The sequence below is a fragment of the Salvelinus namaycush genome, chromosome 4 (assembly GCF_016432855.1).
Source record: "Salvelinus namaycush isolate Seneca chromosome 4, SaNama_1.0, whole genome shotgun sequence".
NCBI classification, from domain to species: domain Eukaryota; kingdom Metazoa; phylum Chordata; class Actinopteri; order Salmoniformes; family Salmonidae; genus Salvelinus; species Salvelinus namaycush.
Window position 1 is genome coordinate 40,103,216 of NC_052310.1, and position 23,617 is coordinate 40,126,832.

At 42.3% G+C, this 23,617-nt stretch overlaps 1 protein-coding gene across 1 annotated transcript in view; it reads right to left on the reverse strand.

Moving 5' to 3' along the window:
* Window positions 1-19,440, reverse strand: part of LOC120046524 (ninein-like protein) — a 45,479-nt gene extending 26,039 nt beyond the window's left edge. The window contains exons 1-3 of the mRNA XM_038991831.1: window positions 19,142-19,440; window positions 7,526-7,734; window positions 3,622-3,718 (exon numbers count right to left, since the gene is read on the reverse strand). Of these exons, the coding sequence (XP_038847759.1) occupies window positions 3,622-3,718; window positions 7,526-7,708 (280 nt within the window). The 5' untranslated portion in view covers window positions 7,709-7,734; window positions 19,142-19,440. The remainder of the gene's footprint in view (window positions 1-3,621; window positions 3,719-7,525; window positions 7,735-19,141) is intronic.
* Window positions 19,441-23,617: the final 4,177 nt, after the last annotated feature.

Sequence of the window (23,617 nt, forward strand, 5' to 3'; positions counted from 1 at the left end):
TTGCGTCGGTACCGCTTGCCGTGGTAAAGCAGAAAGAACAGCCTATGGCTTGGGTGGCTGGTCTTAAACAATTTTCCCGGCCTTCCTTTATCAAACATGTTGCCTCACTATTTAAAAAGAAAACGGAGAACAAGCTATAGGATGAAAAATACAGGTGTTTTGGAGCAAGTACAGCCTAACTAAACATGTGTGTTGAAAATGCCCAACCACTTCTATAATCTATTTGTCTACACTTCAAAACAGACATAACCCACCAGACACGCCACTATGGGTTTCTTCACTGTACCCAAACCAAAAACAGATTTAATGTGTCCGTCAGTTTTGTATAGAGAGCCATGTCCTCGTGGAATGCTCTGCCACAAGAGGTAACTCAGAAAAAAAAAATAGTTTAGCTTTGAAAGAACATTAAAAAAAACATTGTATCACAGAGCCTCTCCTCTTTCTAAAGATCTTATTTAACTGTATATAAGAATATGAATATGTATAAAAAGTGTGTAAATAGTTTGTCTCCTTGTCTTTCTAAGATATCAATTTTTTTTTATGTCCTTGTCTATAACTGTTCTGTACTATTTGTATGTTTTTATGTGGACCCCAGGAAGAGTAATGGGAGATCCTAATAAACTAAACAAACAAAAAACAGCAGACTAGCACTACCTAGCAAAAAAAAAAGTATATACATTTTTTACAAATCAATATACTTGGAGTCAAAGTATCAATATAATATTTTCCACATAAAATATCATCCAAAGATAATATCACAATATGTAACTGTATCAATTAAAGTAGTATCACTTCTTGTATCAACTGTATCAGTACTAAAGAAAAAACATTTTAGACCGCTGGGCATTTTGTCTGCCCACAATTACTACTATAAACATATTCTCACAAAAGCTTGTTAATGTTTAGTTACAAAGAAACAAGGGAGAAACTGTAGTGTAGACTTAGTAGTCGCCAAATAAAAAAAGGGCATTTCAAAAAAGGACAGTAGTCATCAGTTCCCAGAAACTAACTTGGCAATAAACGTAATCATACTGTAACATTCTGGGAATGAGGAGGGAACTCTGGTGCCCTCCTAGATCCTCCTACTGCAATACCCTAAACTCAAGAAACACATTTCAAAATAAAAGAACACATACCAATGTACGGTCAACTAAAGTTCAGAAATCATATAAAGTGAATGGCTGTACAATATATGATATCTTAACTGAGTTTGGGTTTGTTAAAAAAGGTACAGGAAGTTTAAAACAGTTTAAATCAGTATTTGTTTCAGAATAAAATCCATCCTGGAGCTAAATCAGGACAGAGATTATTAACTGGATCAACTGCATCACCGTAGGGAGGGAAGATCCTAAATATAGCCTATCCCTTTGATGTCTCCATGAGTATTGTCATCATTTACTGTAGGAGTCCTCATTCAGGTGATCTCACGGTCAATCCACCCTGGGCAACAAACCAGAATATCCCAAATGAAGTACCACGAGTCTAAAAAATGATTTTGATCGCTTTCGATGGAGGTCATACTAAGGCAGACTATCTTATATAAAAGCAGACGTTTATCCACAAGGATACAATGTTAACTTAAAACAATCTTATCGGAGTACAAATTATACCATGACATTCAGGTGGGGGGGGTGGGTCTCTATTGTGCTACGCAATTGCGCTTGCGTAGCACAATTTCATTTCATGGGCCTAATAATAAAGATGCCATTTAAAATGGTAAAAATGAATGACCTTTTAATGTGGTATGAACACAACCACTCATATTTCCATCTGATTGTCAAACAGATCATATCAAAAAGTAGGCTACCTGGGCATGTTTGGTCCACTCCAAAATAAATCCAGCATCCAAACTGCATGTGTACTCACGCCATTTTATGAAAGGAAATAGACATCGGTTACAAACCACCAAACAGTGTACCCAATGACATTCAGTGATTGCCTACATTAATTGATGCGTCTTACTGACAAATTGTAATTTTTTTGTAGCCTGAAAAGCTGGTACAACTGTAAATGGGGCTGAAACTGAATGGTCATCCTAACATACACACACACGGTCGACATACTAGACTAAGCTACAATGTGTACTACCATGAACTTCGAATAGGTATGACGGTGCCCAGTGAAATAGTGGTAAAAAATATATATATATATTTTTTAAAAGGTAGGTAAACTCTGATTGCCGGTGTGGTGGAATATTGACTCAGAAATATAAACACTCTTACTAGAACTTGTGAATTCAAAATAGACTTTAATACAAAGTAGCAAAGCCGAGCCCTTCCATGGAAATACTTTTTTACAAACGTAACGCCCCTCCATGGAAAAGACTAAATTCTCATATCACAGAGTCCTGCCTTTATAGTATTCTGCCTTTTCATAACGTATAGAGTCCCGTCCCTCTATATGAAAATAGCTTCCCTTGACCTTTCTCCACCATCTTTCCATCTCAGTTCTTGCTTGTTAACGCCCACATCTGACAGCTGTATAGGTTACAATGGTGGCGGGGCCCTGGTCATATATGTTCCATTCCTTATATAGCCATTCTGTCTCAGCTTCTTCAAAGTGGACAGCCTAGATGCTGCTAATAATGGAAATGTAATCATAGTCATGAGTTTAGCTCCCACACCGGTCACGGTAAAATAAAAAAGTATCGTTCCCTATACTTTCAATGCCTTTTTCTGAAAAGGGTGGGTAAACTGTTAACCCTCCACTAGGCCTACACCGCTGCCGGTAGCCTATCCTCTCGGCTGAATCAATCTTACACATGCAGTGGCCTACATTCAATATAACACATGAGTTGAATCAAAACATGTTTTATACCCTAGTTCATGAGTTGTCCATTATTCATGAGTTAATGGTTGGAGTCTTCACAGCTCGTCTGACATCAAACATTTTTCTTTACATGAAATGACATTTATGACAGTGTTATTTATCACTATTAAGCATTTAACAATTGAATTAGAACATTTACCTTAAATCCTGTACGAATAGTGGATCTTGGAGATCACAGAAAGTGCACTGTAAGTGTAACTATTGTCTACTTAACACTTCGTTATGTATCGCCGTGAAAACAATTCTCATGGGCACACGAATCCAAAATAATGTAGGCCTATGCCATTGCAAAATCGAACGCATCTAACCGAAAGAGTCACCTTGCTGGATGGATTGGATGCGCATCAGTGTCTAGCTGAAGACTAGATATCTAGTGAAATTGTTGGCCATCATCAGCTGATCCAGGAAAGAAAACAAATATTGATAGAAAATACTCAAGCTAAATGCACTGAGTACACAAAACATAAAAGGAACTCCTTTCTCATATTGAGTTGTTTAACATGTAGTGGTAAATATATGACAAATGGTTAAATTTGAATATTATTTAGAGACGCTCCAAAGTCTGACTTTTGTTGCATTTAGGGGAGCTAACGTCTCATTAAAAAGGAGAGCTGAGCCCCCCTCCCCTAGCATTCGTACCTCGAATCTGATCAATAAACCCATCTTATTCACCACATGGGGCCAGTGGACATGGACAAACAGCAATCTGAACTGCTTAGGTACATAAACAATTAGTGTGTTTGCGCAGACATCTAAACGTACAGCCCCACCTCCCCAGCATGGGTGTTTTACCTGGCTCCAGGTAGCTGCTCTCCTCTTCAGAGGTGCTGAAGTCCAGAGAGCGTGATAGCACAGCTACAAAGCCTTCTTTGAACTCCTCAAAATTCACCTGCATAACAAAAGGGAAAGTTAATTAATTGTGTACACTATTAGCATGCCCCGCCCACCTGAGGATGTGTTTATTTTTAGCCATCTATTTCCTGTGTTTGAGGGGTGCAAAATCCACTTGTCACTTAAATCTCGTAGGACTGATTGTTTTCATACTCTGGCGGCTCTTCCCAATCTTGCTTGTGCCATTCGTTTTCTCCGTTAACAAAAACAGTGGAAATGTTTGTAATGACCTGTCAAACACTCTGGTTATGGCTGAAACGGGCTCAATTGAATACATTGGCTTAACGTTGCATCTATAAGAATGCTAAAACACTTCATCAGTGATTTTTTTGTGCAATTGAAAAATAGTTGAAATGTTTACAAATGAGATGCGCTGAAATTAAAGCAACCTATGAAAATGAACACTGATTGTAGTGACCGGTCTGATCTCGCAAACAATGCAATGCATTTGGAAACTATTCAAACCCCTTGACTTGTTCCACTTTGTTATGTTACAGCCTTATTCTAAAATGTATTAAATAAAATAAAAATCTATCTACACAAATGAATGACACATTTATTACATATAAAAAACAGGAATACCTTATTCACCTAAGTATTCAGAACCATCGCTATGAGACTCAAAATTGAGCTCAGATGAGATGTTTCTACAACTTGACTGGAGTCCACCTGTGGTAAATTCAATTGATTGGACATGATTTGGAAAAGCACACACCTGACTATAGAAGGTCCCACAGTTGACAGTGCATTTCAGAGCAAAAACCAAGCCATGAGGTCGAAGGAATTGTCCGTAGCGCTCCGATATAGGATTGTGTCGAGGCACAGATCTGGGGAAGGGTACCAAAACATTTCTGCAGCATTGAAGGTCCCCAAGAATACAGTTGCCTCCATTCTTAACTTCTTCGGGCTAGGGGGCAGTATTCGGAAGTTTGGATGAATGAGGTGCCCAAAGTAAACTGCCTGTTAATCAGGCTCAGAAGCTAGGACATGCATATAATTGGTAGTATTGGATAGAAAACACTAACGTTTCAAAAACTGTTAACATAATGTCTGTGAGTATAACAGAACTGATATGGCAGGCAAAAACCCGACAACAGTCCATGCAGACTTTTTTTCTCCAGCTCACCACTGATTACAATGGCTGGGAATCGGAATATAAAAGGAATACCTCCCAGATTGCAGTTCCTAGGGCTTCCACTAGATGTCAACAGTCTTTAGAAAGAGTTTCAGGCTTGTGTTTTGAAATCTGGGACCACGCAGCAGTCATACCGCTCAGGAAGGAGACACGTTCTGCGAAAAGTGCAAATCAATCCCAGAACAACAGCAAAGGATCTTGTGAAGATGCTGGAGGAAATGGGTACAAAAGTATCTATATCCACAGTAAAACGAGTCCTATATCGACATAACCTGAAAGTCCGCTCCGCAAGGAAGAAGCCACTGCTCCAAAACCGCCATAAAAAAGCCAGACTACTGTTTGCAACTGCACAAAGGGACAAAGATCGTACTTTTTGGAGGAATGTCCTCTGGTCTGATGAAACAAAAATAAAACTGTTTGGCCATAATGACCATCGTTATGTTTGGAAGAAAAAGGGGGAGGCTTGAAAGCCAAGGAACACCATCCCAACCGTGAAGCACGGGGGTGGCAGCATCATGTTGTAGGGGTGCTTTTCTGCAGGAGGGACTGGTGCACTTCACAAAATAGATGGCATCATGAGGTATGAAAATTATGTGGATATATTGAAGCAACATCTCAAGACATCAGTCAGGAAGTTAAACATTGGTTGCAAATGGGGCTTCCAAATGGACAATGACCCCAAGCATACTTCCAAAGTTGTGGCAAAATGGCTTAAGGACAACAAAGTCAAGGTATTGGAGTGGCCATCACAAAGCCCTGACCTCAATCCTATAGAAAATGTGTGGGCAGAACTTAAAAAGCGTGTGCGAGCAAGGAGGCCTACAAACCTGACTCAGTTACACCAGCTCTGTCAGGAGGAATGGGCCAAAATTCACCCAACTTATTGTGGGAAGCTTGTGGAAGGCTACACGAAACATTTGACCCAAGTTAAACAATTTAAAGGCAATGCTACCGAATACTAATTGAGTGTATGTAAATTTCTGACCCACTGGGAATGTGATGAAAGACATAAAATCTGAAATAAATCATTCTCTCTACTATTATTCTGACATTTCACATTCTTAAAATAAAGTGGTGATCCTAACTGACCTAAGACAGGGAATTCTTACTAGGATTGAAACATTTTGTGAATAACTGAGTTTAAATGTATTTGGCTAAGGTGTATGTAAACTTCCGACTTCAACTGTAGGTATTACAGACTCAGTCGGGGAGATGTTGAAAATGTCAGTGAAGACACTTGCCAGTTGGTTTGCGTCTGCTCTGTGTACACGTCCTGGCAATCTGTGAATGTGACCTGTTTTAAGGTCTTGCTCACATCGGCTACGGAGAGCGTGATCACACAGTCATCCGGAACAGCTGGTGCTCTCATGCATGCTCCAGTGTTGCTTGCCTCGAATCGAAAGGCCACCCCCAGGTGGTAAGGGTAGGCAACAACACACATTCCACGCTGATCCTCAACACACGGGCCCCCTCAGGGATGCATGCTTAGTCCCCTCCTGTACTGCCTGTTCACCCAGAACTGCTCCAACACCATCATTAAGTTTTCAGACGAGACAACAGTGCTAAGCCTGATTAGCGACAACGATGAGGCCGCCTATAGGGAGCAGGTCAGAAACCTGTCAGTGTGGTGCCAGGACAACAACCTCTCCCTCAACGTGAGCAAGACAAAGGAGCTGATCATGGACTACAGGAAAAGGAGGGCCGAACACGTCCTCATTCACACTGACGGGGCTGCAGTGGAGCGGGTCAAGAGTTTAGAGTTTCAAGTTCCTTGGTGTCCACATCACCAACGAACTATCATGGTCCAAACACACCAAGAGAGTCATGAAGAGGGCACAACACCACCTATTTCCCCTCAGGAGAATGAAAAAAATTTGGCATGGGTCTCTAGATCCTCAAAAAGTTCTACAGCTGCACCATTGAGAGCATCCTGACCGGTTGCATCACTGCCTGGAATGGCAACTGCTCCACATCCGACCGTAAGGCGCCACAGAGGGTAGTGCATACGTCCCAGTACATCACTGGGGCCAAGCTTCCTGACATCCAGGGCGTATATACTAGCCGGTGTCAAAGACTCCAGTCACGCCAAAATTGTCAGAGACTCCAGTCACCCAAGTCATAGACTGTTCTCTGTTACCGCATGGCAAGCGGGCTTGGAGCACCAAGTCTAGGTCTAAAAGGCTCCTTAACAGCTTCTTCCCCCAAGCCATAAAACTGCTGACTATTTACACTTTATATCATCTATGCGTAGTTACTTTACCCCTACCTGCATGTGCAAATTACCTCGATTTACCTATACCCCCACACATTGACTCAGTACCGTTACCCCCTGTATATACTGTAGCCTCGTTATTGTTATTTTCTTGTGTTACTTTTTATACATTTTTTTACTTTAGATTAATTAGTAAATATCTTCTAAGCTTTATTTCTTGAACTGCATTGTTGGTTAAGGGCTTGTAAGTAAGCATTTCACAGTAAGGTCTAAACCTGTTGTATTTGGCGCATGTGACAAATAAAATTTGATTTGACTACTGAATAAAGGTAGGAAAGTGTCATAACACCGCTATTACACAACTATGCATGTCAGAACTTAACATGTTTTAAAGTAATGGGAATTTAAGGTAAAACCACAACAGAGAGAGAAGTTACTAAAGTGGTCTGGTCTCATACCCGAGCATAGTGGTGTGGTCCTAGCAAGGTGTCCAACAGTAGGGGAAGGTGAGCATCCAAGGATAGCTTGTGGCAAAGGGCTGACAACTCTTCCTTGTCCAGGTAACCAGTGCCTGTGGTGTCACAGCTGTGAAACTCCTCCTTCAGCTGGACCACATAGCGGTTCTGCTCTTCCTCATCCATCCCAGTACATATTGCAAGGCTTGCACCTACAGTGAAGTTGGATGGAGGACAGGAAGAGACAGTGGTAAGCACAATAAACGTTCGATCACATATGTCTACATCTGCACTCTTGCACCATCCACACACACACACACACACACACACACACACACACACACACACACACACACACACACACACACACAGCAACTTCAATTAGTCTTACATCCAGGCTACTCTATACATTGCAATAGACTACTAGGCCTGAACTACGTACAGTGGTAAAATGTTTTAGTGAGACGGACCATCTAAATATATTTGCTGCCCACACCACTCGCGTCGCGTGCACGAGCGTTGCAAAATAAATTTAGAAATCTATATTATTCAATTATTGCGCGCGCCAACGAGCGTCTGCGCTGCCACGGGCTAAAATAGAAGTCAGTTCTATTTGTGACGCAGATCGCGCTGAAAGTCCTGCCTCTCCCATCTCCTCACTGGTTTATAGAAGCAGGTACCCACGTGCCATCTCCTCATTGGTTATACCCATGTGGGTGAATGAAAGACGAACGAGGTCAGTGGCGGTAATGCACGTAATTTATGAAAGTTGCCAATCGCAATATAAAGTCAAGAGATGAAAAAGCCTGGAAGGGAGAGAGATGACTAGAAACGATTAGGTTGCACATTTTGTGTGTGAATTAATTTGCGGAGTAAAAGGACCTTGTTATTTTACCCTGAAATGCACAACTCAATGTTTATATCTGTCACGATCGTCGTAAGGAATGGACCAAGGTGCAGCGTGGTAGGCGTACATCTTTAATAAATGAATACCGAACAAAAACAACAAAACGTGAAGCTATACAACTAGCGCTGACAGGCAACTAAACAGACAAAATCCCACAAACACAAATGAGGAAATGGCTACCTAAATATGATCCCCAATCAGATACAACGATAAACAGCTGCCTCTGATTGGGAACCATATCGGGCCACCATAGAAATACAATATCACCTAGATGACCCACCCAAGTCACTATCACGCCCCAACCAACAGAGAAAAAACAGCTTACTATGGTCAGGGCGTGACAATATCCCAGGACAAATTAGCTAGCAACAGCAAGCTAGCTAAATAGGACAAATTAGCTAGCAAGTGCAAGCTAACTAGCTAAATTGCCATAAATGTTTAATGCTTTTCAACCTGTCCCCAAATTAATATAATTGGTTCAGAGTTTGTTTTGATATTTTAACCTATGTGTCGTGATCGCGTTTGGTGTAGGGAGGACAAAATACATTCATGCACGATGGCGCACGCGCGCAGCCGGTTTGGGTTCCATGTTAGGCTTGGATTTTTTTTACCCCCCCTTGGATTACAGCACAGGCCCAAAACATCTGCCTCAGTGGTTGCAATGGCCTGCACTGATTTCTGGAGTTGGTCCTGATTGGCATCAATTATGTAAGGCGGGGGAGTTGTCATTATTGTTGTTCTGACCTTTAAGGCTAATTATTTTGTTTGGCCCCTATACATACCCTTGCCTTCGGGTTTAGTAGCACACGTAACAGCAGTTTAATAAATATCAGCATATTCAGCAATGAATGTCCATTTATGTCAGTTTGAATAAACTCTGGCACAAGTTGTAAAGGATTGAGGTTGGGTCAACATTTGGCAATGAATAGGCTAGAAGAGAATGCTGTTCAAAGACTACAGCTCAGCGTTCAACAACAGTCCCCTCCAAACTCGGGTCCCTGGGACTGAACACCTCCCTCTGCAACTGGATCCTGGACTTCCTGACGGGCCACCCCCAGGTGGTGAGGTTAGGCAACAACACTTACGCCACACTGACCCTCAACACAGGGGGCCTCTCAGGGGTGTGTACTTAGTCCCCTCCTGTACACTCACGACCACGCACGACTCAATCATTAAGTTTACTGACAACATAACGGCGGTTAAGAGCATTGGGCCCGTAACAGAAAGGCTACTGGTTCGAATCACCGAGCCGGCAAGGTGGAACATTTTTTGCCATTCTGCCCTTGAGCAAGGCAGTTAACCCCCAACAACAACTGCTCTCCAGTCACCGGTGACGTGGACGTCGATTAAGGCAGCCCCCCGCACCTCTTTGATTCAGAGGGTTGAGTTATATGCAGAAGACACATTTCGGTTGAATGCATTCAGTTGTGCAACTGACTAGGTATCCCCTTTCCTTTTTGGTAGGCTTGATCACCGACGGTGATGAGACAGCCTACAGGGAAGAGATCTGGCAGTGTGGTGCCAGGACAACAACCTCTCACTCAATGTCAGTAAGACCAAGGAGCTGATTGTGGACTACAGGAAATATGGGGGAGAGCACGCCCCCTTCCACATCGACGGGGCTGTATTGGAACGGGTCGAGAGTAGAGGCTGACCGATTATGATTTTTCAACGCCGATACCGATTATTGGAGGACCAAATAAAAGGCGATACTGACAAAAAAAAAATACACACACAGTTGAAGTCGGAAGTTTTACATACACCTTAGCCAAATACATTTAAACTCAGTTTTTCACAATTCCTGACATTTAATCCTAGTAAAAATGCCCTATCTTAGGTCAGTTAGGATCACCACTTTATTTTAAGAATGTGAAATGTCAGAATAATAGTAGAAAGAATTATTTATTTCATCACATCCCAGTTGGTCTATATTTTACATACACTCAAATAGTATTTGGTAGCATTGCCTTTTAATTGTTTAACTTGAGTCAAACGTTTCAGGTAGCCTTCCACAAGCTTCCCACAATAAGTTGGGTGAATTTTGGCCCATTCCTCCTGACAGAGCTGGTGTAACTGGGTCAGGTTTATAGGCCTCCTTACTCGCACACGCTTTTTCAGTTCTGCCCACACATTTTTTGGTGGATTGAGGTCAGGGCTTTGTGATGGACACTCCAATACCTTTCCTTTGTTGTCCTTAAGCCATTTTGGCTGTTGAAGTTTGCTTGGGGTCATTGTCCATTTGGAAGACCCATTTGCGACCAAGCTTTAACTTCCTGACTGATGTCTTGAGATATTGCTTCAATATATCCACGTCATTTTCCTGCTTCATGATGCCATCTATTTTGTGAAGTGCACCAGTTCCTCCTGCAGAAAAGCACCCCCACAACATGATGCTGCCACCCCCGTGCTTCACAGTTGGGATGGTGTTCTTCAGGTTGCAAGCCTCCCCCTTTTTCCTCCAAACATAACATTACGGCCAAACAGTTCTATTTTGTTTCATCAGACCAGAGGACATTTCTCCACAAAGTACAATCTTTGTCCCCATGTGCAGTTGCAAACCGTAGTCTGGCTTTTTTATGGCGGTTTTGGAGCAGTGGCTTCTTCCTTGCTGAGCGGCCTTTCAGGTTATGTCGATATAGGACTTGTTTTACTGTGGATATAGATACTTTTGTACTATTCACAAGGTCCTTTGCTGTTGTTCTGGGATTGATTTGCACTTTTCGCACCAAAGTATGTTCATATCTAGGAGACAGAACGAGTCTCCTTCCTGAGCGGTATGACGGCTGCGTGGTCCCATGGTGTTTATACTTGCGTACTAGAATAGTGACAATTTCCCTAGTTGATATTCCCTGCTAACATACATTTATTTTAACTAAACATGCAGGTTTAAAAAAATATACTTCTGTGTATTGATTTTAAGAAAGGCGTTGATGCTTATGGTTAGGTACAGTTGAAGTCGTAAGTTTACATACACTTAGGTCGGAGTCATTAAAACTCGTTTTTCAACCACTCCACAAATTTCAAGTTAACAAACTATAGTTTTGGCAAGTCGGTTAGGACATCTACTTTGTGCATGACATGTAATTTTTCCAACAATTGTTTACAGACAGATTATTTCACTGTATCACAATTCCAGTGGGTCAGAAGTGTACATACACTAAGTTGACTGTGCCTTTAAACAGCTTGGAAAATTCCAGAAAATGATGTCATGGCTTTAGAAGCTTCTGATAGGCTAATTGACATAATTTGAGTCAATTGGAGGTGTACCTGTGGATGTATTTCAAGGCCTACCTTCAAACTCAGTGCCTCTTTGCTTGACATCATGGGAAAATCAAAAGAAATCAGCCAAGACCTCAGAAAATAAATTGTAGACCTCCACAAGTCTGGTTCATCCTTGGGAGCAATTTCCAAACGCCTGAAGTACCACCATCTGTACAAACAATAGTACGCAAGTATAAACACCATGGGACCACGCAGCTGTCATACCGCTCAGGAAGGAGACTCGTTCTGTCTCCTAGAGATGAACGTACTTTGGTGTGAAAAGTGCAAATCAATCCCAGAACAGCAGCAAAGCACTTTGTGAAGATGCTGGAGGAAGCAGGTACAAAAGTATCTATATCCACAGTAAAACGAGTCCAATATCGACATAACCTGAAAGGCCGCTCAGCAAGGAAGAAGCCACTGCTCCAAAACCGCCATAAAAAAGCCAGACTACTGTTTGCAACTGCACATGGGGACAAAGATCGTACTTTTTGGAGAAATGTCCTCTGGTCTGATGAAACAAAATAGAACTGTTTGGCCATAATGACCATCGTTATGTTTGGAGGAAAAAGGGGGAGGCTTGCAAGCCGAAGAACACCATCTCAAACATGAAGCACGGGGGTGGCAGCATCATGTTGTGGGGGTGCTTTGCTGCAGGAGGGACTGGTGCAGTTCACAAAATAGATGGCATCATGAGGAAAGAAAATTATGTGGATATATTGAAGCAACATCAAGACAACAGTCAGATAGTTAAAGCTTGGTCGCAAATGGGTCTTACAAATGGACAACGACCCCAAGCAGTTGTGGCAAAATGACTTAAGAACAACAAAGTCAAGGTATTGGAGTGGCCATCACAAAGCCCTGACCTTAATCCTATAGAAAATTTGTGGGCAGAACTGAATAAGCATGTGGGAACAAGGAGGCCTACAAACCTGACTCAGTTACACCAGCTCTGTCAGAAGGAATTGGCCAAAATTTACCCAACTTATTGTGGGAAGCTTGTGGAAGACTACCCAAAATGTTTGACCCACGTTAAACAATTTAAAGGCAATGCTACCGAATACTAATTGAGTGTATGTAAACTTCTGACCCACTGGGAATGTGATGAAAGAAATAAAAGCTGAAATAAATCACTCTACTATTATTCTGACATTTCACATTCTTAAAATAAGGTGGTGATCCTAACTAACCTAAGACAGGGATTTTTTGGAAAACTGAGTTTAAATGCATTTGGCTAAGGTGTATGTAAACTTCCGACTTCCAACTGTACATTTGTGCAACGATTGTGCTTTTGTTAAATCATTAACTGTTTGGCGTAGTAGGCTGTGATTCGATGATAAATTAACAGGCACCGCATTTATTATATTCAATGCAGGACAAGCTAGTTAACATAGTAATATCATCAACCATGTGTAGTCAACTAGCGATTATGTGATGATTGATTGCTTTTAAAAGATGGGTTTAATGCTAGCTAGCAACTGACCTCCTTGCAGCCACAAGGTCCTTTTGACACTGCACTCGCTAACAGGTGGTCAGCCTGCCACGCAGTTTCCTCGCGGAATGCAATGTATTTGGCCATAATCGGCGTCCAAAAATGCCGATTACCTAATTAAATCGGTCGACCTCTAATCGAGAGCTTCAAGTTCCTTAGCATCCACATCACTAAGGACTTAACATGGTCCACACACTCTTTACAAGGGCACGACAGCACCTCTTTCCCCTCAGGAGGTTGAAAAGATTTGTCAAAGGCCTTCAGATCCTCAAAAAGCTATACAGCTGCACCACTGAGAGAAAGTATTCAGACCCCTTCACTTATTCCACATTACAGCCTTATTCTAAAATTGATGAACGTTTTTTTCCCCCTCTCAATCCACACACACACACCCATAATGACACAGCAAAAACTGTTTATTTATTTTTACAGAAGTATATATAAAAAAATGAAATATCACATTTACATAAGTATTCAGACCCTTTACTCAGTACTTTGTTGAAGCACCTTTGGTAGAGATTGCACCTTTGGTAGAGATTACAGCCTCGAGTATGACGCTACAAGCTTGGCACAGCTGTATTTGGGGAGTTTCTCCCATTCTTCTCTGCATATCCCCTCAAGCTCTGTCAGGTTGAACGGGAGCGTCGCTGCACAGCTATTTTCAGGTCTCTCCAGGGATGGTGCCAGGTTTCCTCCAGATGTGACCCTTGGCATTCAGGCCAATCTTGGTTTCATCAGACCAGAGAATCTTGTTTCTCATGGTCTGAGAGTCCTTTAGGTGCCATTTAGCAAACACCAAGCGGCCGGTCATGCGCACACAAACTTTCACACTTATACTATATACTGATGCTACTCATTTTTCAAATGTAATTGGTACATTTTCAAAAAGTACAAAACTTTAAACTGATAACACTTGTCATGCTCCCTATCTTATTTTCAGAACATTTGATTGTGCTTTCATTGGGGTTTCACATATCTTTCACCTCCAAGTCATTCAAGCAACAACAAAAAATTATGAAATACTATGAGAACATTTTGTTTATTCACTATTAAGTCATTTAAAATAGCATTTAAAGCTGAAATGTGTTACTTTTTGGGCAAACTGACCAAATTGACAGAAATGTGAGTTACAGATCTGTTGTTCTCATTGAAAGCAAGTTTAAGAAGCGGTAGATCTGTTCTGTGCACGCCATTTCTATGCTTTCCATTCTTAAAATGTTGTTTTACTTTCAGTTTTGTACACCAACTTCAAACAGCTAAAAATACAATATTATTGGTTATGGAAGATATATTTCACAGCGGTTTAGATGGTACAATGATTCTCCACATGCTTGTTTTGTCAAACTGAAATTAGGCAAACTATTAGAATTTTAGCAACCTGGAAATGGCGGAGTGATTTCTGCATATTGCATCTTCAATCCAATAGCAAAAAATACAAGATAGAAATGTCAAAACTGTTCTTTTTGAAGTGCTGAAGAGAAAGCATAGTAGATGGTAAATATTATTTTCTATACAGTATTTGACTATAACTTCACATACATTTTTATTTAAATAATTTGTATCCAATGGCAGGTTGTGAGCATGTTGATAAATACAGCTTCATTATCCTTATACAGTACATACATAGGACAAATCATCAGAAATAGGGGTATTGCAAAGTAGTTAGCTAATGTTAACATGTAGCACAGTGTTGTATGCCGTTTCTGCCCCATGCAAAATTGTACAAGATCACATTTTCTACGTGACTTGTCAACTGATACAGTATCGCCTGTCTCTCTTTGAAAGTGTTTCAACGGAACTCAGATAATGAGTGGAATATATTGTTATATACAACCCAGCTATTTCAGCAGTGCATTTCACACTCCACTATAATTCCTAATGGTAGTACATAAGAGTGACTCTTTCCACTTTGTCCTATTGAAGCACACTGGCTGATGGAGAATGCAGTACATGGGTAGGCAGCCCTCGTCCTGGAATGATTTAGATTTACATTTGGTTCAGTTGTCAACTAACGTGAATTCAATGTGAACATTGACATTGACAAATCCAATGACATTTCACCATGTCAGTGGATTTAGGTTCAAAGTTGGGAGAAAAAAAATTACGAAATGCCCTTATGTTGATCTCTTCACAAATCCAATTAGTTTCCCACGTTGATTCAACATCACCTTGATTTGGGGGGTTGAAATGACAGGGAAACAACGTTGATTCAACCAGTTTTGCCCAGTGGGTCTGTTGGAATAAAATCCTGCTGTACCTGCGGCACTCCAGGAACACGGATGCCTACCCCTGATGTAGGCTAGTATTTACAACCACATCCATATATGATTTGGTTTTACCTTCAACATAAATTGATGTCAAATTAAGAGGTAAAAATATAGAATTGTACAGTGCTCAGCAGTTATCAAACTATATACAGTACGTTAACTAGGCATTACATAATTTTGGTTCAGTAGTTATCCGTTTTGAGCAGTTTGATAGTCGTTATCATAATTGTACATTAGAGTATATACAAACACACACACACCATAGTTTATATGTTCCTACTTTACAGACATATATTTTTATTATGTAGTTCTCAAAATCTGTAGTAGACAAACCAGTTTAAAATCTATAGGTTTATCAAACGGTTAAGTGATTATCAATTAAGAAAGTCAGATTAAAGATGCACTATACAGAAATCACTTCGCCATTTCCTGGTCGCTAAAATTCCAACATGCTGACCACACCGCTTGCGTTATGTGCGCGAGCATTGCAAAATGTACACATACATGTTATTCAATCATTTAATCCAAACTGCTCGCACACATCTGCGTAGCCAGGCACTAAAATAGAACTTAGTTCTATTTGACACCTGACGCGCTGCAAGTCCCGCCTCTCCCATCTCCTTATTGGTTTGTAGGAGCATATACCCACGTGGGTGATTGAAAGATGAACTGATGTCCACACTCCAGTCGGTAGTGGTAACGCACCTTAAAGTTGGTTGCTAACTGCCATATAAAGTCCAAAGAAGAAGACCGAAGGAGGAGAGATTACTAGAAACAAACTAGTTTGACCCTTTTATCTGTGGATTCAATTGTCAGAGTGGAGGACCTTGTGCATTTCAGGTAAAATAACAACAAAGTGTTTATATTCCAGGACAAATTAGCTAGCAACAGCAAGATAACTAGCTAAATGTCCATGAATGTTTCAAGTGTTTCAACCTGTCCCCAAATGAATATAGTTGGTTCATTGTTCTTTTTGATAGTTCAACCTGCGTGTCATGATTGCGTCTGGTGTGGATGGACAAAATCAGCATGCGCCCGGTCTAGTCAGCATGTAATAGTTTGTCTAATTTCAGTTTGTGGCGCAAAACAAGCAATTATAGTATAGAGAATCATTGTGCCATCTAAACCGCTTCTAAATATATTTTCCATAACCAAAAATATAGAATTTTCAGCTGGTGTACATAACCGAAAGTAAGAGACACAAAAGCAAAAATTAATAACGGGAAGCATAGAACAGATGTACTGCTTCTTAGACTTGCTTTCAATGAGTGACAGATCTATAACACCCATTTCTATGCGAATTTGGTCAGGTCACCCAAAAAGTTACATATTGCAGCTTTAAGTAATAGTAAACTGTATTTTAACAAAAGAGAAGAGAATTATCTAAGGGATAATCAACCTTCCACTGAGTTGCATTATTTTCCAGAGAACGCATAGAGCCCCTCGTTGATTATTCCTTTTAAACTAAGGCTACAACTTAACACATTTTCCACTAGAAATGTGTTGATTTGCAGGTAGAAATGTCTTCAACATCCACTGAAGTAGCTAGCAAGTTTACTACATAGCTACAGTAGTTGCTGTTGTAACTTGTAACCAAACAAACAGACTTGCTAGTTTAGCTATCCAAACCATCAGTCCTACTTTGCTATCATGAAAATCGAATTCAACAAAACCAATAGGCCTACTGTTTTATATTCAACTTCTGCTTCCAAAAGCGGTTCAAACAAAACATGTAAAAATGAACTACAGCCATTGAATTCTATCGCGCAAATAACTGTGCATTATAGGGAAACAATGCATGCTCTAGAATACCCTTCAAGACAATCAGAAAGGACTATTCAACAACGCCATGGTAGAAATAAAAAATGATGTAAGTATTATATTGTAAAAGGCAATTACTTTATATGAACATGTATTACAATCTGAAAGATGAAACACTGATTAAGTTTAGTGAAAAAGTGACTGATTTAATTGAAAATGTGCTTAGTCATGAAACTTCTGCCCTTTTGAAGTTTTGTACTAAGAGTTGTGAAAATGTACCACATAGGCCTACTTGTGAAAATGTACCACATAGGCCTACTTGTGAAAATTTCACAAAAGCTATTGAAAAAAAACAACAGTATTTTAAAATATATTTTTCTTATTTCATCTCTGCATTGTTAGGAAGGGATCGTAACTAAGCATTTCACGATCAAGTCTACACCTGTTGTATTAAGGGCATGTGACAATTTGTTTTTATTTGATTTGCTTTATAAGTAGGAATAAACAAATTAATATCAATCATTATTGATGGATGCGTCTTTTTCCAATCACCCCGTTGAATGAATAAGGCAGTTGCCCACAGTGCAAAGAAATATATAGCCTGTCTAATGTCATGCATTAACAGACTAGTCATAGTTTGTTCTAACCCAGCATTGGACTAAAGGATCCTAACGTTACACCTTAGTCCAAGGACCTTACATGGGCTCCCGGGTTGCGCAGCGGTCTAAGGCACTGCATCTCAGTGCTAGAGGTGTCACTACAGACCCTGGTTCGATTCCAGGCTGTATCACAACCGGCCGTGATTGGAAGTCCCATAGGGCTGTGCAAAATTGGCCCAGCGTCGTCCGGGTTGTAAATAACAATTTGTTCTTAGCTGACTTGCCTAGTTAAATAAAGATCAAATAAAAAAAGATACATGTTCTGTTTAAAGGGCTAATTGGCTCTGGAAGACAAAACAGCCAAATACTCCATCTAAACACGAATCATGCTGTATGGTCCTAGAAACATAAATCCCTCTACTTTCATATCACACAAAACTAATTTCACAAATGCAAAACACATTTACACTACACCACAGGTTGCCAATGGCACCTTAACTGGGGAGGAAGAGCTCATAGTAGGCCTTAAGGCTGGAACAATATAAATGGAATGGTAAAGAACACATGTTTTCCATGTGTTTGATACCATTCCATACACTCCATTCCAGACATTATTATGAGCAGTACTCCCATATGTAGCCTCGTACGCTGTTTTAATCGGTTAACACAGTTGTGGCCTACAGTGTTTTTTTAGTGACAACACATTTGTGGCATCAGTCTTCCCTTTACACACGTGTTCAGAGATGCATAAAGCCCATTAACACAGGTAGTCCACTCGGTCTTCCATCCGTTTTCCGTAAACAAGCGCTGTAACATGGAAATAAGACCGTGTGGGAACCTTAACCCTTAGGTGTGTATCAATTTAACACATTTTTACCAAGATTATTTCTTGCCAATATAAAATAACCTACTTATGCTTCTAAAACCGTAATGTTTAATTTTCAGGCAGAACACACGGCTCTTATTAACAAAACTCCCCCAGAAGACGCCATCCAATGACTTGTGTAATGAGTAATAGAACAGAGGCGTGATGAAGGGCTAAATTCATTCTATCATAGATTGATCAATACTAGGCAGCAGGCTTCTTGGCTTGAAGTAGCAAGCGTGAGTCGGCTATGCTTCACCATGGGAACGGAAAACCAGCCATGACGAAACAAAGATAAGGTAAAATAGAAGGAAAAAAGGCCTATCCAAACTATCCACTTTTCGCGCACTCTATGAACTAAAACCGTTACTATGTAACGTTAGCATTATCCTATCCATTTGTAAACAATAATTATTGCAATTTTCTGACAGAGTAGGCTAGCCTAATAATAATTAAATTGTTCTTACCGTTTTAACAGTAGCCTACACCGAAGCCTCTAAGAATAGTCACAGCTGGTCCAACATGAGCATCGGATTATGTTTTTCTTTATGAAGATGGTTCCGTCTGTTTCGGTGTTATTTTATGGAAAATGGGCCATGTTTGCATAGCTCTTGTCTATGAAGTGACCACAAGTAGATATATGCGTGGCGGGTGGAAATCTCACTTCTTACGTGGGCTACAGAGGGAAGATCTATCTCAATATCCTCCTAGCGTCCACTGGAGACTGGCACTCAGAAGTACCGAAAGCTAGGCTGTGCTTTGCTATGATGCTCAGCGCGAGCTTTGAGGCGTTTGAATAAAACGTGCGCGTTATTTTGCACAGGCGTGGCTGACGCATGCCAGATCTTACAAGACATGGATAGGTATTTTATGTATCAGCTAACCATATCATATCTTATAGCAACCTGTCGGTCAATGGCGCGGTCGATGACGTGGCACGCAAACCATTGGTTGATGCATGCAACGTCTGAGCAGGGGAACGCAACCATTTCATGCTGGAGGCTCAAGCTCGCACCCCCTGCTGGTCAGACAGTTGTCTATTTGTATTTAGAATCAGAGAGCTGGGGCTTGTACGAGTGCAGGCAACTGCCGACTGACTGATCTACAAATCAACTTGGCTTGCATCATAAATAACGACTCATTATTTGCAGATCAGTCAATCATTCACAATTTACCCATCATACATCATGGTTTTGATCCTCTCGAACACTGCCCTAGTTTACATGACTGACTGCTCCAGACTGTAGTGCCAAATTAGTAGTCTATTAGCTGTATGCCAGCACAATTGGCTACAAAAGACACCTTTCCCACTTAGGTATACTAAAGCATTCTGTGCTAAATATATGTTTATTTATTTATTTTATTTCACCTTTATTTAATCAGGTAGGCCAGTTGAGAACAAGTTCTCATTTACAACTGTGACCTGGCCAAGACAAAGCAAAGCAGTGTGACAAAAACAACACAGTTACACATGGGATAAACGAACGTACAGCCAATAACACAATAGAAAATCTGTATACAGTGTGTGCAAAAGAAGGAGGTAAGGCAATACATAGGCCATAATGGCGAAGTAATTACAATTTAGCAACAAACACTGGTGTGATAGAAGTGCAGATGAGGAAGTGCAAGTATACATGGTGTGCAAAAGAGCAGAAAATAAAAATATGGGGATGCGGTAAGTAGTTGGTTGGATGGGCCATTTACAGCTGCAGCGATGGGTAAGCTGCTCTGACAGCCGATGCTTGAAGTTAGTGAGGGAGATATGTCTCCAACTTCAGTGATTTTTGCTATTCGTTCCAGTCATTGGCAGCAGAGAACTGGAAGGAAAGGCGGCCAAAGTAGGTATTGGCTTTGGGGATGACCAGTGAAATATACCTGCTGGAGTGTGTACTACGGGTGGGTGTTGCTATGGTAACCAGTGAGCTGAGATAAAGCGGAGCTTTACCTAGCAAAGACTTATAGATGACCTGGAGCCAGTGAGTTTGGCGACGAATATGTAGCGAGGACCAGCCAACGAAACATACAGGTCGCAATGGTGGGTAGTATATGGGGCTTTGGTGACAAAACAGATGGCACTGTGATAGACTGCATCAAATTTGCTGAGTAGAGTGTTGGAGGCTATTTTGTAAATGACATCGCCGAAGTCAAGGATCGGCAGGATAATCGGGTATGTTTGGCAGCATGAGTGAAGGAGGATTTGTTGCGAAATAGGAAGCCGATTCTAGATTTAATTTTGGATTGGAGATGCTTAATGCGAGTCTGGAAGGAGAGTTTACAGTCTAGCCAGACACCTAGGTATTTATAGTTGTCCACATATTCTAAGTCAGAACCGTCCAGAGTAGTGATGCTGGGCGGGCGGGCGGGTGCAGGCAGCGACCGGTTAAAGAGCATGCATTTAGCTTTCCTAGCGTTTAAGAGCAGTTGGAGGCCACGAAGGAGTGTTATATGGCATTGAAGCTTGTTTGGAGGTTTGTTAACAGTGTCCAAAGAAGGGCCAGATGTATACAGAATGGTGTCGTCTGCGTAGAGGTGGATCAAAGAATCACCTGCAGAAAGAGTTACCAGCCCTTTCAAGCTTAACATCCTTATCATTTATCGCCCTCCAGGTTCCCTTGGAGAGTTCATCAATGAGCTTGACGCCTTGATAAGTTCCTTCCCTGAGGATGGCTCACCTCTCACAGTTCTGGGTGAATTTAACCTCCCCACGTCTACCTTTGACTCATTCCTCTCTGCCTCCCTCTTTCCACTCCTCTCCTCTTTTGACCTCACCCTCTCACCTTCCCCCCCTACTCACAAGGCAGGCAATACGCTTGACCTCATCTTTACTAGATGCTGTTCTTCCACTAACCTCATTGCAACTCCCCTCCAAGTCTCCGACCACTACCTTGTATCCTTTTCCCTCTCGCTCTCATCCAACACTTCCCACTCTGACCCTACTCGGATGGTATTGCGCCGTCCAAACCTTCGCTCTCTCTCCCCCGCTACTCTCTCCTCTTCCATCCTATCATCTCTTCCCTCTGCTCAAACCTTCTCCAACCTATCTCCTGATTCTGCCTCCTCAACCCTCCTCTCCTCCCTTTCTGCATCCTTTGACTCTCTATGTCCCCTATCCTCCAGGCCGGCTCGGTCCTCCCCTCCTGCTCCGTGGCTCGACGACTCATTGCGAGCTCACAGAACAGGGCTCCGGGCAGCCGAGCGGAAATGGAGGAGAACTCGCCTCCCTGCGGACCTGGCATCCTTTCACTCCCTCCTCTCTACATTTTCCTCTTCTGTCTCTGCTGCTAAAGCCACTTTCTACCGCTCTAAATTCCAAGCATCTGCCTCTAACCCTAGGAAGCTCTTTGCCACCTTCTCCTCCCTCCTGAATCCCCCCCCCCCCCCCCCCTCCTCCCTCTCTGCGGATGACTTCGTCAACCATTTTGAAAAGAAGGTTGACGACATCCGATCCTCGTTTGCTAAGTCAAACGACACCGCTGGTTCTGCTCACACTGCCCTACCCTGTGCTTTGACCTCTTTCTCCCCTCTCTCCCCAGATGAAATCTCGCGTCTTGTGACGGCCGGCCGCCCAACAACCTGCCCGCTTGACCCTATCCCCTCCTCTCTTCTCCAGACCATTTCCGGAGACCTTCTCCCTTACCTCACCTCGCTCATCAACTCATCCTTGACCGCTGGCTACGTCCCTTCCGTCTTCAAGAGAGCGAGAGTTGCACCCCTTCTGAAAAAACCTACACTCGATCCCTCCGATGTCAACAACTACAGACCAGTATCCCTTCTTTCTTTTCTCTCCAAAACTCTTGAACGTGCCGTCCTTGGCCAGCTCTCCTGCTATCTCTCTCAGAATGACCTTCTTGATCCAAATCAGTCAGGTTTCAAGACTAGTCATTCAACTGAGACTGCTCTTCTCTGTGTCACGGAGGCGCTCCGCACTGCTAAAGCTAACTCTCTCTCCTCTGCTCTCATCCTTCTAGACCTATCGGCTGCCTTTGATACTGTGAACCATCAGATCCTCCTCTCCACCCTCTCCGAGTTGGGCATCTCCGGCGCGGCCCACGCTTGGATTGCGTCCTACCTGACAGGTCGCTCCTACCAGGTGGCGTGGCGAGAATCTGTCTCCTCACCACGTGCTCTCACCACTGGTGTCCCCCAGGGCTCTGTTCTAGGCCCTCTCCTATTCTCGCTATACACCAAGTCACTTGGCTCTGTCATAACCTCACATGGTCTCTCCTATCATTGCTATGCAGACGACACACAATTAATCTTCTCCTTTCCCCCTTCTGATAACCAGGTGGCGAATCGCATCTCTGCATGTCTGGCAGACATATCAGTGTGGATGACGGATCACCACCTCAAGCTGAACCTCGGCAAGACGGAGCTGCTCTTCCTCCCGGGGAAGGACTGCCCGTTCCATGATCTCGCCATCACGGTTGACAACTCCATTGTGTCCTCCTCCCAGAGCGCTAAGAACCTTGGCGTGATCCTGGACAACACCCTGTCGTTCTCAACTAACATCAAGGCGGTGACCCGTTCCTGTAGGTTCATGCTCTACAACATCCACAGAGTACGACCCTGCCTCACACAGGAAGCGGCGCAGGTCCTAATCCAGGCACGTGTCATCTCCCGTCTGGATTACTGCAACTCGCTGTTGGCTGGGCTCCCTGCCTGTGCCATTAAACCCCTACAACTCATCCAGAACGCCGCAGCCCGTCTGGTGTTCAACCTTCCCAAGTTCTCGCACGTCACCCCGCTCCTCCGCTCTCTCCACTGGCTTCCAGTTGAAGCTCGCATCCGCTACAAGACCATGGTGCTTGCCTACGGAGCTGTGAGGGGAACGGCACCTCCGTACCTTCAGGCTCTGATCAGGCCCTACACCCAAACAAGGGCACTGCGTTCATCCACCTCTGGCCTGCTCGCCTCCCTACCTCTGAGGAAGTACAGTTCCCGCT